The sequence below is a fragment of the Lasioglossum baleicum genome, chromosome 10 (assembly GCF_051020765.1).
Source record: "Lasioglossum baleicum chromosome 10, iyLasBale1, whole genome shotgun sequence".
Lineage (NCBI taxonomy): Eukaryota > Metazoa > Arthropoda > Insecta > Hymenoptera > Halictidae > Lasioglossum > Lasioglossum baleicum.
The window spans coordinates 12,352,745-12,372,383 of NC_134938.1; the positions used below are offsets into that span (position 1 = coordinate 12,352,745).

Below are 19,639 nucleotides of genomic sequence, written 5' to 3' on the forward strand. Positions count from 1 at the left end.
TACTTCAATCGTTAACCGCAATTAACAATTAAACTCCTACTTTTTAGTCGTTAATTGCGGTTAACGATTACATTCTTTTCATTCAATTATTAACTGCTGAAATTTCGAAATGAAATACGGAATCAAAACTGTATGCATACTGAAGAAAATGTAAACTGAGTTTTTGTTGAGATATGCAGGGTGTCCCAAAATTCCTTCAACATCCGGAAATGGGAGGTTCCTGAGATCATTTGAAGCAATATTTTCCTTTGCAAAAATAGCGTCCGCGGTTTTGTCAAGGAGTTATTAACGAAAAACACGGTCCAATCAGAGCGCGATCTAGACGCGTGTTGGCATGGTCGTGTTTTTCGTTAATAACTCCTGAACAAAGCTGCGGACGCTATTTTTGCAAAGGAAAATGTTGCTTCAAATGATCTCAGGAACCTCCCATTTCCGGATGTCGATCAATCTTGATAAAAATATTAATTGATTAATGCCCAATTCTGTCCAAGATGAATCAACGTTGAAAAAATGTAGAAGATATTTTAGTTTCCCCTGCCATTCCAGCGGAAGAAGCGCCCCATTTCGCGTTTTAATTCGTGCGATTACATGTCGATTAATAAGCTACGTGAAGGCTAGCCGGCGGCAAATTGTATTTTAAACGCTGCACGGTTCCGAATTGCGGCGGTAGTAAAAACCGGCTGGTCATTTCGTAGCAGAGGTCACGGTTGTTGCACACGAACCGGCGAAATTTCGCACCTCGCTGCCGACTCCATGAATGCCGATTAAAAATCAAACGCACGAAAATAACCGGATTTTTATTTTTCGAACTATGAAAAAATTACAACAACCACATAACGAGATGCTGAAACTGTAAAAACACGAACTTACTGTTTCATAGCTTCTACGAGAAATCGGCATTTCGAAATGTTTTATATCTTTTGAAATTCGAAGATAAAAATGCTGAAAAAATTCATAGACATGCATTCTAATAAGGTGGAGTGGGGTAAGTCCGTCTACGGGGCAAATCCGTTAATTGGTTATTTTTATTATAATATGAACAAAATTTCTCTAGCTTGTATTTATTAATATAGTATAAGTTAGTATGAACTATTCTACGTAGATGTCGCCCAAGAATAAAGGTGTTTTCCTCGCTTAAATCAACCAATGTCAAAGTGTCACGTGCGAGGTACGCGTACAACTTTGAGGTTACCCTGAACGTGCAATAGTTTACAAGTTATTAATATATACTGTGTTGTTACTTTAGGTAAGTACAACAGATATTGATGTAGGTTTACATTAAATAAACCGTTTTTAGTGTATTTTTTAAAATTTATTGAGAAAAACACTAGATGATCTTGCCCCGTAAATATTACTACACGAGGCAAGTCCGTACTATCACGGTGGGGTAAGTCCGTACTCTATATGGGTAACTATAAAACTAAACAATATATTTAATGCAATAAAAAGCATTTTGTAGTAGGCTTGATACTAATTCTTTTCTTGCCTCGTAGCACTCGAAACAAGGTTCGAAAGCATTTTTAGCTCTCAGAGACGGACTTGCCCCATTTTCGGGGCAAGTGCGTCCTAGATGACACTTTGTGCAATATCCTATCAAAATGATAATTTTCAAGCAAAATTAGAATCCTACATAATACTATTCATCAGTAATAACTGTGGCAAGACTTCGATACCAAGAACGTTCAGTTTTTACATACTAGACTGAAAATACATCAGTTTAAAGTCCAACTTTGCAAAAACTAGGGCGGACTTACCCCACTCCACCTTAGCTGGAATATCATATAGGGTTAGAAATTGGCACAGAGTATTTTCTTCGGATATTCGCTACACCCTTTATAAAATAATTATCATCTTTTAAGCGAACAATTAATCTTGTATAGAATTAATCTAATAGCTGGAATATATCATATGAGGTTGAAAATTGGCACAGAGCATTTTCTTCGGACAATGGCCTATTCGCTACACCCTCTATAAAATTATTATTATCTTTCAAGCGAACAATTAATCTCGAAAGTCAGCGTCGGTATCTCTCAGCTTCAAAATCAATAAAAATCTTGACAGATATTATATAATCGGGAAGGAAAAGGAGCTCTCCCAGTATTCTGAACATAAAATTCCGAATTTTTACGTCACAGTCTTCGTCGGATGATGATCGATGAAAACTCGATGTACGTCTTTATCGAAGGAAGCAGGAAAACTCTTTCCTCGTTGATCTCCGCGGAATGCTGATAGACGTAGCTTTCGAGGAAAAATTCCTCTCGACATTTTTTCGCCGTGCAAGAGCTTCCCAAACACTGGGTATCCCGGTGAACAATGTTTGTAGGCGAAGAAACTGCTTTTGTCGGCGCACCTTTAATCTCGGACAGCTCGGATGGATTCGATTCGACCGGACCCCGCGTCGTTCCTTATCCTAATAAAAGCTAGACGCAGCCTTTACATTATTGCGATCCATAAATCATTCAACGTCTTCTTATACGAAACAGCGATGATAACACTTTCGAGGCCGGCCTTCGGTGGAAACATTTCCTTCTATCAAGAAGGGGGAAGACTCTCGGGGGAAAATAAATATTTTCTTGCATCAAGAAAACATATCTCCAAGGAAAATAAGCATCCTCTTTCATCGAGAAAATGGATCTACAAGGGAAGTATTTGTATTCTGAGGAAACGTTTGTCCTCCAGGGAAAATGAATTCCCTAGAACTCACCAGTCCGATTTCCATCAGGAACTCGGTACATTGAATTTTTAACGAGTGAAAAGTAATTTTCTACTTCATCGTTCCCTTAAAATTTCCCGACCGAAGCCGAAGCAGAATGAAAATCTAAGAACTTGATCCCCGGGTCCTTGGTTAGTTGTTCGATTTTACGGGAACCAGGGATCACAATGAAGTTAATTCGCACCCCTGACTCGATCAGAAAGCCGGAGCCGCGCCGTAGTCGTCGGTGGGATGTTGAATTAAATAGAAAATTCTCCCGGGAAATCGGGGTGTCCTCCCACCGTCTCGGTGGAGTCTTCGAATTAAGGCGAAATATGTCTCAACTGAGCTAACAAAGCAACGCGGGACCAAATACCGACCGGGAATTTTTATGTTGCGTAAATGGAAGATTGCCTCGAATTTTCTAGGGCAGCGGACGGCGAACTTGTTAGTCGAAATATTCAAATATCAGTAGTAGAGTAGACCGTCTATAGTCGGAGTTGGGCAAAATGTAATTTCAATTACAATTACAATTACTTACCAATTACTGTAATTTGAAATTGCATAAATACAACTACAATTACATGTAATTAAATACCAATTACTCGGAGTTGGGCAAAATGTAATTTCAATTACAATTACAATTACTTACCAATTACTGTAATTTGAAATTGCAGAAATAAAATTACAATTATTTGTAATTTGTAATTGCAATTAGTTGACGACTCACTGTAATTGTAATTGTGGTCCGCAATTACAATTACTGGTTGAGCCAAAGTAATTGCAATTACCAATTACAATTACATGTAATGAACTAGCAAGGAACTAGAATCTAATTAGATTTTGGGTCGAAACATGGGTGTGCGAAGCGCGGCTTTTTGTTCTTATTTGAGCAGATTTTGGGCTGGGTGAGGGATCATTCTAAAGAGGAAGGTTAAATACAGCCCGCTCGGAAAATGATTTATCGAGATTATGTTTATATCTAATAAGATGAGTGTACGAAGCAGAGGAAAAATTTTTGTTACAAATAGGCTTTTTTGACTTTGACACATGATGGGGTCAAAATCTTTGTGCAGCTCAAAATATCCTCTTATAAGGAGAAAAAGCCGCGACCCACAGACCCATGTTTCGACCCAAAATCTAGTTGAATAGATTCTAGTGCTTTGCTAGTTTTGTCACGTGACTACCCTTCCCCCTTACCCCACTTGGTCACGACCGACCGGTGACGAATGGGTCGATTATCATGAGAAAGGACAAGGAAAAATGTGGCGAGTGAGATTAATTGGTGTGGCACAATGAGCTCAAAGGGGAACGGAAGATGCGTCAGGTGTTTGCGTTCGAATAATGGGTCCGATCGACGGGTCTCGCTTTAACGACGTCGTTTCCATTGCAATCGGTAAACGAAAGGGCTCTGGCTCTCGTGACACTCACTTCGGCAATTGAGCTTAACGAACCGCAGCCCGTTCTCCGTGATAATTACGTCGTCGCTGACAATCAACGGTCCGCGTTCGAAACCGACCATTCTCGCGACTCTCAAATCATTTCGAGCTCGCATAAGTTCAGAAGCGTGTGTACTGTGTACCCAACCCCTTGTTTCATCGGAGGAAACGTACCTGACACATCGATCCTTATTCGGAGAGTAAACTGCGACTTTTTGAAGAACTATCGAAAATGTTCAAAATTACTCTAGTTATATATATTTTTCTATTATCTTGCGCCCCGGCAAGAATAGTAACATTTCCAGAAAATACAGTACCCTCACAATAACGATTTTAAGGGGTTACGCCACCCTGAGATTTAGAAAAACCCGATTTTTTAAAAATTTTCTTTTAATTTAGAGTTCGGGGAATAATTTAAGCCATGGTAGATGCAAAAGCTCCCAAAAGTAGAGAAGTTACAGTGCTTAGAATTTCGTGCGTTTCCGAGTCGCACTTTTCCTTCTTTTGCGTTTATCTCAGAAACTATACGTCCGATTGACTTAAAATTTGATATAAATAATTCTAATAACATTATCTATCGCGAAGCATGGGATTTCTTTTGATACGATATCCCAATTGTTTATAACAATCGTTTAAAGTTTGATTGGTTTTGGTAAAAACTGAATGTTTATTTTCACTTTCCTCGCGTTTGTACAAAAATGGTTTTATCTTGAAATCCCTATGCTACGCGATAGATATTATATCAAGGAACAATAAAATGATGAGTTTTTTAGTTTCTGATAATCAAGAGCATCACAATCCGTTACTCTTACAATTAGTCTTGTAAACAGGGTAGGACCATATCTATATTCACCTTGAATATCTCCGTTATTTGTAACAATATGGAAAAATGTTATGAACAAAATTTGCACGGTACAGAGGGGGCTATATTGTGACATAAACATTTTCTGCGTGGGTGGGGGCAAAGTGGAGATTTCAAGGTCACCTTGATTTTTTTTAATAGAAACACCTGCTTTCTGTATCATGAATCGATAGACTATCGAATTCTGAGTAAAAATGTATGGACCTCCATATGTCCTAAATCTAATAGTTTACGAGATATTATCCAAACAATTTTCTTTCTTCTTTGGATATTATCTCGTTAACTATTACGTTTAGGACATATGAAGGTCAACGCTTTTATACTCAGAATTTCATACTCTATCGATTTATGGTATAAAAAATAAGACATTCCATTTAAAAAAATAAAGGTGACCTTCATATCTCTAAAAAAGATTGCATAAAAACAAAAATTTTTTGATATCGTATGAGCCCCATTTTACCATTCAACTTTGTCCTGCAGATATTAGACATATCTTTAAAAACAACAGAGATATTTGAGATGGCAACGTTAGGAGACTCACCCTGTATAATAATAAAATAATTATCACATTCATAGTTTCGTAGAAAAAGATTCGTAAACTTTGATGTCATTTCGACTGACTCAGGGTGGCTTAACCCCTCGAGAGAATTATAAGATCTCCATTCAAATAGACATATTTAATTTGTTCGGAAAAATATGCTTGGAAGTAAACGCGATTAGGCTCGATAAAATGATATTATGAGATTTGACTAATTTTTCATTGATGTTTTCAGGTACGCCTGGTTCATGTCCACGTTGGGATTCGCCAGCATCGGGAACCTGACGGTGATGGCGGTGGAGAGGTGGCTGCTGGTGGCCAGACCGATGAGAGTGTTATCCATACGGTAAATAACGTCGGACTTATTCTTATCCGGTCCTCCAGCCTCGTTTCGAAAGGGATTTGGCTCTCTTTTCGAGAAACCACGGCTCTCGACCGACTGGAATTGTAGGACAGGTCGAGCGGCCCCGGTTCCGCTCCAAAAACCATCGGCCGTTGTCGCTCTGTTGCTCGACGCACCTGCGTCAACCAACCATCAACCAAATGGATCGTAACTGCTCAACTTGACACGCGATTATTCCGATTTTCTGCCCCGACCGACTGTTATCCTCTCACTATCTCTTTTCACTTATCTGTGATCGGAGGCGATTAACGGCTTCAGATTGCTGAATTAAGGGGCTCAAGATATTATCTTTCAATCAATTTAAGCGACCAGGGATCTATCACAGTATACAAAATAATTTTACAGACAGAATATTCTTAAATCTTCCTTGGATAAATCCTTCTTAATTTTATCTTTAATTATGCCATGCAATTAGACGAGGTTGGAAACCTGGAATCGAGCACAAGCTTCTTCACATAATTGTGAAATGAACGAAGTTGAACTGTAATCAGGAGTCCAGCAGCGAAGGTTGCTATCAACACGAGCGTTTTTCTTCCTCGAGTAAAGTTCGCAACAGAAACTCTATTTACAAACGCCTCTGCCCCCACGCGATTCGCGAGTACTGTTCAGTCCGACGGAAACTTTCCTAAAGAACTTAGCTCTCGATAACGCTGCGCGACTTCAAAGTTACGTGCCCGCCTAACTACAGCATTATTCGAACTTCTGACAAAATGTAGCACCTCATTGTTGCGCCACTCCCACGAGTCCAACGCGTTTTATTAACGTTTCTGTCCGCGTCGAAGTGGTCATCGAAATGTATGTCAAGACGATAATAGGACGTTAGTAATTCAATTAATATCCACAGAGAAACTATTGCTGCGTTTCGGTAGACAATACCTGTTCCAGAATAATTACATTCTCGTGCAGCCAGCAAAGAAGCTATTTACCTCAATTAAGATTGAGGAACGGACCGAGAGCAGGCTTTGTTCGAGAGAATCAGCTAATTGTTTGGCGAAGGAAAAGTTAGCTGTGCTTGCCGGAGATGAACAGGAAATATTTTTCGTATTAAAACTGGGTCATAGAAACATTTTATGGCGCGGCTAATTACCATCTCTCTTTCTTCGACGCGGCACAGTTTACAGAGAATTTACATTCAATAGGAATAATGGCTAATACAGTAAAATCTTGATCTAAGGGACTGTACGATCTTAGTAAGTTCGCCCACCCCCTCTTCTGCAGTGCAATTACAAAACGATTAGCTTGCCGAGTTGTTGATGTTGTCGTTGTCATTGTATGCGTCAAATCTTGTAATCGAATTTTAAATCACTTCCCGATGAACTAGAGACTTGAAACTTTAAACATAGCTCAGAACTGGATAACAATGCAATATTAATTTTAAAATTTTAAAAATCTGGGTTTAGGAGAAAAAAATTTAAATATTAACCGTTACACCTCACCGCGCGACGTTCGGGGTAGTACGTCATCGCGTTCAGCGATCCCCACTCCGACTCATCCCCACTTCACTGACCCACTTCGCACCGAAGGAGCTCATTATCAGTGAGGTGTTCCGTTCATTCAGTTCCATTTCGGAGAATTTCGGACTCCATCAAGAGACGTCGTCTCCCGGAGTCATCCCCTCATTCTATCTCGCGTATTTCCATATCTTGCGTTTCTACATCTTACTATGTCATACCAGTATTATTATATCCTGCGTTCCATTTAAGAAAGTAGAAAATAAAAAGATATATAAAAAAAAACTTTTTAAAAACCACGCTTATATTAAAATGCACTGAAAAGGAGAAAATAATTTTTTTAGATATTAATGGCTATATAAATAAAAGCGTGGAGCGCCCACGAAGATTATGTCAACATAGTTTAGCGCTCCACGCTTTTATTTATGGTCACTAATGCCTAAAAAAATTATGTTCTCCTTTTTAGTGCATTTTAATATAAGCGTAGCTTTTAAAGTTTTTTTTTATTTATGGGACCTCACCCAGACCAACCTATTGGCGACATTTCTCTGGTTAAAATGACACTAATCACGATACCAATTCACAGCGGAGTAAGTCGTCTGAAGATATTGTAATGGAATCAGGCTAATTACAATCGAAGGGGCTGCCGCAATAAGAAGGCAGTTCCGCTTTCAGGCGATTACGGTAAACGAGAAACAATAAAAAAGCTCGACGAACGCTTTCTAATGAGACATTCGATCGTTCCGTTTGAGATCGGACACACTGTATAGGCGATCCGATCTTTCTCAGAGAATTCTTCGCGACAGCATCATTTTAACTGCGACAACTTACAGCGACGCTGGTCTGTCATTTATGGCGATAATTCGTGGGTAGCAGGGTTGCCATCTGCGAGTTCCGTCAGGCCTCTTACCCTTCTGCCCCTCGTCCAGCTGTGCTGCGGAGCCCGTCTTTGCTTCCCCCACTCTTCCCACTAACACTGACGCGTACCACGTGGAGCAAACTAACGAGTGTGGGCGAGGGGCGGAAGTATAAGGGGCATGGCGGGACTCGCAGATGGCAACCCTGGTGGGGAGGCGTGGCAGATGCGTGGGCAAATAACGTCACGTGACCGCGCCACGGTGGAATAGCATCGTCTCAATCTAACGACTCTGGGGTCACGAATGACTCCGGCATAGCACACGGAGAAGTAATCGCGATCGTGAACTTCTGGGACACGTTCCGTTCGAGTTCTTGTTGCATGACAGAGTTCTATATCGAACCTATTAAAATATTAGGAACGAAACGACAGGAAATTTCAGAAAGGTGGAATGACGGAAGAGCAGGTTCGTTTGCAAAGTTCAAAGACCGAGCCAAACGTAGAAAAGGACAGCGACTCTCCGCGTCTCTTTCTTTCCCATACACTGTCCTTCCTTGCGCCCGAAACTTTCATCGTCAATTAAACCACTAAATACAGTTGAAATTATATCGTGTTTAGTGTTATTTTAATCAGAAAAATGCGACAAATAAATTGGCGAAAGTTTCATAAAAAAATAAGTAATAATAAAAAAATTTTTATATTGGTGTCACATTGTGAGGACGCACGGACCTTTGAACTGTGCCGGCGACAGCGACTCTCCGCGTCGCATTAGTAGTAGTTCGAGATCAGATTACTACAGTGGAGGGGATATTTGTTTTTCATTCATCGTGCACGACCTTTTCGCGACTATAGCGGATTTACTGTAATACGAAATCGAGGAGAACACGAGCGGTTGTTGAGCAGCGCTGAATAGTTGACGAGTGTTGAGTGAATTCATTCATCTCTCTTTGTTCTCAGCTGCTTGTCGGTAAGAGGAGACAAGCCGCTGTTGTTATTCCACAGTTAATTGCAAACGTGATCTACGGACCGACTTAATCTTGAGCGCGATATATAATATTCCTGAGAAAGGATACCCATAATTATCTGGGTCGATGCATCGAAAATTCTTTCTGATCAACATTTCCTATTCTATGCTACTCGCTGTCTAGCTGTGTACGAACAGGTCGAGGACGAGGTGCTCATTTTGCGATATTTTTCTTTTAATTCTATGATCTGCCATTTATTTCCGGTACTCGAGGCCACCTTGTTACCACAATAGGATCATGATATTAGTGTTAGACTGTAATGGGGTCTCTCCAGGCAGAAATCTCATTGTTCCCGTCGTCGGTTGGTCTGCCTTTAATAGGACAGCCGTGATACTTGGGTTCTTCGTCTGGATCTACGCTCTTTGCCTCTCGTTGCCGCCATTGTTCGGCTGGGGAAGCTACGGACCGGAAGCAGGAAACGTGTCCTGCAGCGTGTCCTGGGAGGTCCACGATCCAATTACGAGAAGCGACAGTTACATCGGCTTCCTGTTCACTTTCGGTCTGGTCATCCCTGTGATAATCATCAGCACCAGTTACCTGGCGATCGTCGCGACGTTGAGGAAAGTCCGGAAGAGAGCAGGTAATCTGTTTATGCTCATCTTTCTGCTCGTTTGTCTTCCTCCCCCCCCCCGTTCACCGAATCTCTCGCTTTTCTTAAATCATCTCCAACCGGGTATAAATAACCAGGGAATCTTCGTTATCATCCTAGATCCTTCGAGGACCAGCGTAATGACGTCTTCTTCCATTTTGGGAAATAATATATCGGAAAGTATAATAGTTTGTTAATTGCAGAGACAGATTTGGGTAAAACAATCTTTATGGTCTAGTCAATGAATGCTCATAAGTGGAAGGAACACAATTTTTAACTTTGGGACTTTGTTTGGACTAGTTAGGAGGTAAACATACTAAAAGGTAGAGGTCCCCTTTTTCGGTTTTCCGCTTATATCTCAAAAACTATGTGTCCCAGCGTCAAGACCATTCCATACAAAATTAGAGCTGACAAAATTTTCCATAAGATAGACTGGATTCAGTTTTTCGCTATCTCGCATAGTTTCCGAGATATCCACGCTCAAAGTTCACTAATCGTGAAAAAGAAATTTTTGCCTCACGTGTTTTGCCTTATTTGACTAGCTAACTCTTCAGCACAATTAGTGAACTTTGCGAGATAGCGAAAAACTCAATGGAATCAATCTTGTGGCACATTTTGTCAGCTTTAATTTTGTATAGAATGGTCTTATCGCTAGGACGTATAGTTTCCGAGATATAAGCGAAAATCCTAAAAAGGGGACCTTCTACGTGTTCTCCTGCCTTTTAGTATGTTTACCTCCTAACTAGTCCAAACAAAGACCCAAAGTTAAAAATTGTGTTCCTTCCATTTCCCTCTATAACTTTTCGTTCACTGGACGGGACCTAGGGATTTTTAACTTTTTAAAATCCTGTAGATTTTTTTAGGCATCGAATATTCGAACAAATTCGTATTCGTATTCTAAAAATGTTTTCGAAGATTTGATTTGATACCTGCAGAATTCGAAACGCTTCGGGAGAAGCAAAAAGAACTAGAGTGTGTTGCTGAAGCTGACGGCTTCTGGAATGTTTGGCCGGAAAGATTGCTAGGAAATAGTAACAGTACTCTCCCTCGTAGGGAGGTTTCCTATCACAAAGCCCGGCGAAACGGCCATTACATTTCCTTACACCTGATAGAATAGCAGTTTCCGTGATTTCACTGGGGGGATGTAGCAAAAACACCGTGCCTCGAGAGACGCCTTTTCCGCTTCACAAAGAGAACGCCGAGTTGGTTTTATCGTTGGTGATCGAGGCACCCTTTTTACTTCCCGAAGCCTCGGTGCCGCGGAGTGTTTCCGGGACAAATGTCGGTTTTGTAATTCAGGTTCACGAGGAAGACGGGAAGCGAAGATCACGAAGATGGTCGCGTTGATGATCATGGCGTTCCTGCTCGCTTGGTCACCCTACGCGGCGTTGGCTCTCGCCGCTCAGTATTTCGACGTAAGTACCTGGATAAAGTGTACGAGCTAGTCGTCGAGCCAACGAGCCGCGAGGAGGGTAATGCGTTTCCCTATTGAGGCTCTCGTACAAGAGTTTACTGGTAAACATCTGGTTCAGGAGTCTACTTCCCCTTTCACCATTTTGCTTCCTCCCACACGGTGCAATCCGATCAATTTTCGAATAACAACTCGTTCTATCAACTTAGTTTTCGAATCGATACGTTACTACATTCTAGACTGCGGATTTTATGTATTTTTTACGAAGATGGACACGTACATTTTAGAGCAGTGAACTTTTTGAGTTGAGTGAATTTCTTATTTTCCATAAAGATCCGCAGTCCGCTACATTCAAATGGAACTGTCAGGTGTACAGGCTGTAAAGAATTACATCCCCAGTTTCAAGGTCAAAAGGTCGACAATTTTCTTTTTATGAGATGCATCTCACTCTACTCATCACGAGGACAAAAAGTGCAGAAACAACTATGGGTCGAAACTGAACCGTTCTCTTAAACAATTACGATAAAGTTTATTTCGTTATCAAACTGATTTTATTAATATTATATTTTCGATATGTTTCACGTGCAAAGAAATCATTTCCAGAGAGCACGATAAACAAATTCCATCTGACAGAAATAAACAGGCTGCTCTTTATATTACCCGACTCAAAATTTGTGCCTTTCTCCTTTAAATTATGATATATTTGGTATGTAATCCAATAGATTTGTACTCGTGGCGGCTGCAGATCGAAGTTTCGATCCAGTAGGATCAATGGTTCAGGAGTTATGCTTGCTTAAAGTTGAGCGATCTGCAGTGTTTTTGACAGGTAAGGGCGCCGCCATATTGGTAGTGCCGCTTACCGAGTTGGTTGTGATTAGACGGTCGTCACTACAAACCAATATGAAGGCGCCCTTACCTGTCAAAAACACTGCAGACTGCTCAACTTTAAGCAAGCGTAACTCTTGAACCATTGATCCTACAGGATCGAAACTTCGATTACATTCCAAATACATCATAATTTATAGGAGAAAGGTACTTTGGAGGCCGGTAAAGTAAAGTTTACCGAATAAAAATATAATAATAAATAAAATCAGTTTCACAATGAGTTTTGATTCCTCCAACACCGTGACTGCCAACTCAGGGACCTTGAGCATTCTATAAAACCGAAGTAGTTTCTCGATAAAAAGAAGAGAACCATGTCCACGCATTTTGGCGCAGCCTGTACAGAAAAGTGCGATTACGTTTTTCTGCCTCTCTCGTATGAAAGGAAATTCGCGGTATTCACGGGATGATCACGACATTCTGCTGAACAATCACTCGTTTAGAAAAATTGCGATGAAAGTAAAGTGAACGCGCCAAAGTGGACGATCGCGTCGAATCGTCAAAAGTATCACGGCTTATGATTAAGTACAGGCCGGGTCAAAGTAACGGGATGAAGATGAGAGAGAGACGCGTTTCTACACCCATAACAGCGTGCTACGATTTATTCTTCGCCGTTGTTTTGGCGCGACCTGTAACGAGAGTGAATCAACGTGTTGATTAGTATCTCCCGCCGTTCCACAAAAATCAGATTTCTTTCAGTGTGTCGAGAAAGCGATTCCGACCGTGGATTTAAATTAGACGTAGAAAGAAACAACGCTGGGCGCGAAACAAGCGGCCTGAAACGGCTCGATAGGTCTGCACGCCAAGTGCAGTCTTAATCGAATGTGCATCTTGGGTGAAAGTATTGTTACAAATTTTCCATTAACGTCAGAATAATATTAACATATTAATGCGGCCGAAAATTGTTTGCAAACATTGAAAGCGCTTTAGCTACCTTGCACGCGAGTCTAGAAAAATTCGATAACCTTACTCAAGTGCGACAGAGTCGCTGACGTTCACTGTCGATCTACAGGCGAGGCCGTCAGCGTCGGTAGCCGTGCTGCCAGCTCTTCTTGCGAAGTCGTCTATTTGCTACAACCCGATCATCTACGCGGGCCTGAACAGCCAATTCCCGCGGTCCCTGAAGAAGATATTCGACATACGGAGCACGAGGACCATGGTGGCGGAGAGCCAAAACACGGCGCTGACCGTCCTGAACAGGCAGGAACAGCATAATTAGGGACCACCTAGCTGAGCCAGCCGGGATCGCCAGATGAGGGGACAAAGCTCCCCTCCAGTGATGCCAGAATCATAGGTCGTGGGTTTTTTCCCCTCCGCTCGCTCAGCCGACTCGACCCCCCTCTCTGACGCACCGTCTTCGCCACGTTGCTTCTACTGCGCACGCGCTACACACGAACGTATCTCTATCAGAGTATCTCGGCAGAGAAGACAACGGTGCGTGGCGACGACGGTGCGTCAGAGTGGGGGGTCGAGTCGGCTGAGTGAGCGGAGGGGAAAAAACCCACGACGCGTGATTCTGGCATCACTGCTCCCCTCTATCTCCGCCAGTACCGGTCACGTGCACGGCAGAGGTGGAACGAGTCATGTGACCAACCGTAGCGGAAGCGTGAGGGAACAGCGTCATCACGTGACCGGGCTGCGGCGGAGGCGTGGCGAAGGGGGGCCTCACACGTGATTGTAGCGCCATAGAAGGGGAAGGTAGAGTGGGGGCACACAAGTCCTAATCTGGCCACTCTGGTCCCAACTAGGGAATCAACCAGCGATCCTTGGGGCCCTGGCGTATCAACGAGAACGAGAGTAAAGGACATCGAACATTATCGCGAGCACGTTCGAATAGAGAGCGGACTCGATGTATTTCTTATAGGACACTGGACGATGCGGTACCGTCACTGGGGAGGGGCTGTTCTGGTTCTCTTCATGCACGAGCTTCGAGTATATGTGCAGAAGAAGTCGGTTAGAATTCGTAAAATTAACGTAGCAATAGGCGAAACGTGCTAAGTAAAAGATTATGTAACTCCTGCAATTTATATTATTTTTACTTGAAAAGAAAATCTTGTGTACTTTAACTATCCGTAAGTGTGTATGCAAAATTTTCGTTCCGGAAGTTCAATGGTTCTTCTGATAAGAATTCCTGTTAACCAGAATACCCTCTCAGCCTCGTCGACGACGAGTCCCCCAGGAGTTGACGGAGACGATTCTAGTTTCTGGTTAGTTGCACGGTTTTGTACAGTTTTGAAACACGTAGCGATTAACGTCGAAAGCATTGATCTTTTTAGATGTATTTTATAAATGTTCGAACGAGTACTTTTTATAAATGTTTTACGTCGCTTCGGAAGAGCATTCGTATTCTGTTTAATAATTAAATATATAAGTCGTATATATGTACATATATATACCTGTGTTAATAAAGTGGAGATATTTTTCATGCAGATAACACATGGTCATTCATTTTGCAGAGATCGATACGCCCGCGGGCAGAGTGTTCGAATTGACCTCTACGTTCCTCTGAAATATATACACTGCCATTTCCGCAGAATTTAAAAAAAACACACTAGCGTCCGCACGTGCGACCATATGCAGGTTTTAATATGAAACGAAAATGAAACACAGGGAGATTCATCTTGGCGAAAAAATTTAATGTTTCAATAATATATGAATTATGGGAAATAACAATTGCAGTATGAGCATTTTGAAAAGCTTGAACACCTTATAAAATATTTAGCGTGTTCTCGACATTGATGTACTATGCAATGTATGAACTCGATAATCGTTGCATTCTTAATATACAAAATATGTGAGAGGTAATATGTACAGGGAAGTATATTTAAAGCAGTGTGTAAAAAGAACCAATACAAATTAAATTACAAAAGTTCTTTATTCTTCAACATTCTTTTATGGGACTTTGACCAACTTATTTGTGGCATTTTTCTGATTAAAGTCGGCGAGGTCACAAAGAAATAATGGAACTACAGGATCTAAGAAACAGCACGGGCCCGACAATATTTCTTAGATTAAGCATTTACTGTATTTTGAATTCCCCAACCTAATCTAACCATATATAATAATATAATAATTATAACATTCATAGTTTCATGGAAAAAGATTCGTAATATTTCATGTCATTTCGGCAGCCTCGGGGAGGCTTAATAACCCCTTAAGAAAATTATAAGATCTCCATTTAAATAGACATATTTAATTTGTTCAGAAAAATATGCTAGCAAGTAAATGCGATTGGGCTCTTCTTCTTTATTTTTTAACATTCTTTTATGGGACCTTAACCAACTTATTTGTGGCATTTTTCTGATTAAAGTCGGCGGGGTCACAAAGAAATAGTGGAACCACAGGATCTAAGAAACAGCACGGGCCCGACAATATTTCTTAGATCAAGCATTTACTGTATTTTGAATTCCTCGTGATTCACACGAAGCTTGTACGTTTTAAAGAAATGTCCAGAGGTGGACTTGAAAAGCGAATTTCGGTTAACCACAGCGCTATAGGAGAGACCATGACGGTTTGAATGCGAGCCACATCTTCCAGAGAGAGCCTCGAGAGAAAGGGCCACTGTTCCTCGACCATTCAGCCGCGGCTCCTCTGGGTCTGTTAATTCATTTGACTTTACGGTGGATATGTTACCCGTCGGAACACGGCTAATTGGCAGAAAATAGATGAAAGCGCGCAGGTAAGAGAACAAACCGGAAGAGAGGCTACCACCGCCACCCACCCCCATCACCGCGGCCGGTGAACACGGGATTACGAATGGTAAGTAGATTTAATAAAGCGGGGCAGGAGAGGTGCTCCCCGCTGCGTTAATCAAGAGAAAGAATAATTCATTCACTGGTTCGGATAATCGAGGTTCTACTGTAATAAGTAGACAGAGTTGGGCAAACATTTTATTGTAAATAAAAATTTTTGCTCAACTGTGTAAGTAGACCGCGGATCTTTATGCATTTATGAAGAAATTGGTTGGGTGAGATATAAAACTTAAGAATTTAAGAATGTTTTAACGTTGTTTTTAATGAAACAAAATCATTAAGGGATGAAATGAATTTTTATTTTACTCCTGCTACTCTCTCTCACAATCAATGCAGAACATTTTTATTTTGCATAGCGATCTATTATCGCAGTCTAGTAATAAGATTTTCGTGGTTGATGGTTATCCGAGCATCCTCGATTTTTTTGCCCGTGCCATTTCAGCGCGTGAATAGTTTTTCGAGTTTAGACAAACGGTTTGTTTGCACTAAATAATGAGTCGTTACGATTTCGAGCGCGGATTTCTCGTAAAAGACCACGGATGTGTACGTAGTCCCTTTCGCCTCGGTCAACGCTCAGCATGGACGTTCTCCGGCTCGGAGGTCCCGTAAAAAACTCTATAAAAGGGAGCATCGACGAATAAAACGATTCCTCGATAGCTCTCACCATATCGGCAGCAAAAAAAGCTGCCAGCACGTTTCTATTCCGCTGCACACGCCCATGGAATAAGAATCGTTCCGTTAATGTTCCTTCATTTCCTCGTGTGCACGGCGTCGTCGCTATGGTATGAGGACACTTCGTCGATTGTGGGATTACCATGCATAACACGCGCGATTATGCCACCGGGGCGAAAGTGAAATCGCGAAGAAAATTCGACGTCTTGATTCGCGTCGTATTGGATCACCTTTTAAGGATTTTGGAGCATCGTCAACAAATCCCATCGGGTTATGGAGTCTCCTGACGCTACGGGGGTTGTCTAGTTACAAGCAGGGACCATAACTGTTATAACCAAAAGGAAAAAAAGATAGAGAAGAAGATAGAGAAGAAAAAATAACAAGAATCTTATCCACTAAAATCGTATTTGTTTCAAATAAGGATTATAAGTAAATGTAATCGTTGAGAGAAATTCATTTCGATCACTTATAACAGTTGTCGATGAAGGAAATTTGTAATAGTTATTATTAAATAGTACAACCGGAGGAGAATGCAGAAGACAAGGCAGAGCAGTTCCGCAATTAAGAGTCCGCGTGACTCGGGTGTTACCTAAAAGTGTCGTCGATATTCGCGAAAAGATTCGCCGAACAGGTTTCGAACAAGAACAAAATGGCGTCCGGCAAGCGAGATGGACGAATTGGGTCGTCGAGGATCTTCGACACGCGGTTGCCATAATCGCACAGCGCCTCGTGACTGCAATAAACAGCCGGCAGATTTTAGCAATGGATTCACGTGCTTGTTGCGAGATTCGAGGAGAATAGGAATGGCGAGCTAACGATCCGGTGTTTTCTTTTATCCGTTATCCGATCGTGCACAAACTTCGCACGGATTTCTTTTTTATTAATTGGAACAATCCTGCGGAGGTGCCATGAAAAAACGTCGAAAATAAGAGCCACGCTCGACAGGCGAAGTTTACGAAACAGAGCTCATGATCCCGGAAATAAAGTAAACGAAATTTTCAATTTTGACCTGGTGCACTCGAGCATTTGAGAGGTAAACGAGCGCTCGGGGCGATCGCGAACAGGAACAATATTAAATTTGTTTTACTCGGTTGCAACTTGGAGCATCGCTTTTTCGGTACGTGGCCCGCTGCACCGTTGCACTGTTCTGGAAATTAATAAGGGCGGAAGTTCGGCAAAGCGAAATAACCGCGAAATGGTATCGTTCAAAGTGAAATTGGTCACGTCCGCGTCCGTCGGACGTGTTCCCGAGAAATGTAATCCCGCTTTTCGGCGTTCCTCAAGAAGCAAATTGTATCGGGGAATCAACGGCCAATTTTGCTATGCCACGTGAACATCGCGAATTTCAGCGAGGAACTTTGCGAAATTCGCGCGTAGGTGTTTCGCGTGCAGCGTGGCGTAGCATTCTCGAAACAAGCAACGCGACGATTGCGACGATTAAACGAGATTCGAATGCAGATGAACCGCGTAAGCCGTGAATTGTCGAGCGTCTTGGTGTCCGGCTTTGCTTGTGAACTCACGGTGTTCCGAAACTGTTCGAAATGGTCCCGAACTTTGCCAATATGTCCAGAAGCTCTTTGAATTATTTGCCATTTTTCCCCGCCACTTCCAAGCCCGTAACAAAATTTAATGCACTTTGGCTCTTTGCAAATCTAGACGCCATTTTTCTTTTTTTTTTATAGTAGTCACTAGACTCCGGATTTTATGCATTTGTAACAAAAACGGGCGAGTGCAATTTAAAACAGCGAAAATATTAAAAGAATTTATGAGTATTAATATTTTATATTCACCACATTAAAATTATTAATGAAAAATATAAATTTATATTTAGCTCCTGCGTCTTGCTATTGATGCCCAAACTTTTTAATTTGCATACACATCCGGAGTCTAGTAACCACTCATTACGTTGATAGCAAGGGACCCCATGGTGATAGCGGGGACCAGTGGCGGCTCAAGTCAAGTGGAGGACCCAGGCGGTAAAAATTTTGGGGACCTCAAGTTAGAAATAGAAGTTGCAGGAAAAGTATCATAAAACTTATTAACAAAAGAGAAAAGTATCCCGTTAAACCCGCCACTGGTGGGGACCTAGTGGCGCGTTACCCTATGGGCAACTTGGGCAAATGCCCGGGGTCGCAAGCAAAAGAGGGCCCCGAACACAAACCCAGATCCAAATTCTACGTTTCTCTCATAAAGTTATTTAGTTGGGATTGGGGGTCCCGAAATTCTACTTCGCCCAAGGCCCCAACTAGTTGTAACGCGCTACTGTGGGGACCCCAAATTGACAGTGGAGACCAGAGTTCGGCAAAATTTCATTTAAATAAAAACTTCGAATCAAGTGGGTTTAAAACCCACTTGGAAAAACACCCACTTTATTCGAAATTTTTATTTAATATAAACTTTGCCCAACTCTGGTGGAGACCCCCTACCCACTGGTAGTAGGGATCGACTGGTGAAGCGACAGCGGAGAGGAACCCCCCTTGACTTAAATTACAGTATAATCTTGGGCTGCTCTTTACTTTACCGGACTCAAAAGTTGTGCCTTTCTTCTACGAATGCATTTGGTACGTAATCCAGTAGATTTGTACCCGGCGCGGATGCAGATCGAAGTTTCGATCCTCTAGGATCAATAGTTGAAGAGCTATAGGCGCTTAAAGTTAAGCAATTTGCAGTGTTCTTGATAGGTAAGGGCGCCGCCATATTGGTTTGTAGTGACGGTCGCACGTCGCTTACTGAGCTGATTAGGATTAGGTCGACGGGGGGAGGGGGGGGGGGCAAGGTAAGTGGCTCGCGGTCGTCACTAGAAACCAAAAAGCAGCGTCCTTACCTGTCAAAAATGTTCAACTTTAAGCAAGCATAACTCCTGAACCATTGATCCTAGAGGATCGAAACTTCGATCTGCAGCCACCCCGGCTACAAATCTACTGGACTACACACCAAATACATCATAATTCGTAGGAGAAAGGTACTAATCTTGCATTTCAATGCAAAAATGATGTACAAGATATATAAAAATTGCGAAGCCCATTTTCTACAAAGAACCGGGCACTCTCTGTGACAAATACTACCA

At 41.8% G+C, this 19,639-nt stretch overlaps 1 protein-coding gene across 1 annotated transcript in view; it reads left to right on the top strand.

Moving 5' to 3' along the window:
* The window catches only part of LOC143212626 (pinopsin), a 28,013-nt gene extending 9,329 nt beyond the window's left edge, over window positions 1-18,684 (top strand). Inside the window, exons 4-7 of the mRNA XM_076431588.1 lie at window positions 5,767-5,877; window positions 9,587-9,846; window positions 11,155-11,270; window positions 13,161-18,684. Coding sequence (XP_076287703.1) covers window positions 5,767-5,877; window positions 9,587-9,846; window positions 11,155-11,270; window positions 13,161-13,367 — 694 coding nt within the window. The 3' untranslated portion in view covers window positions 13,368-18,684. The remainder of the gene's footprint in view (window positions 1-5,766; window positions 5,878-9,586; window positions 9,847-11,154; window positions 11,271-13,160) is intronic.
* Window positions 18,685-19,639: the final 955 nt, after the last annotated feature.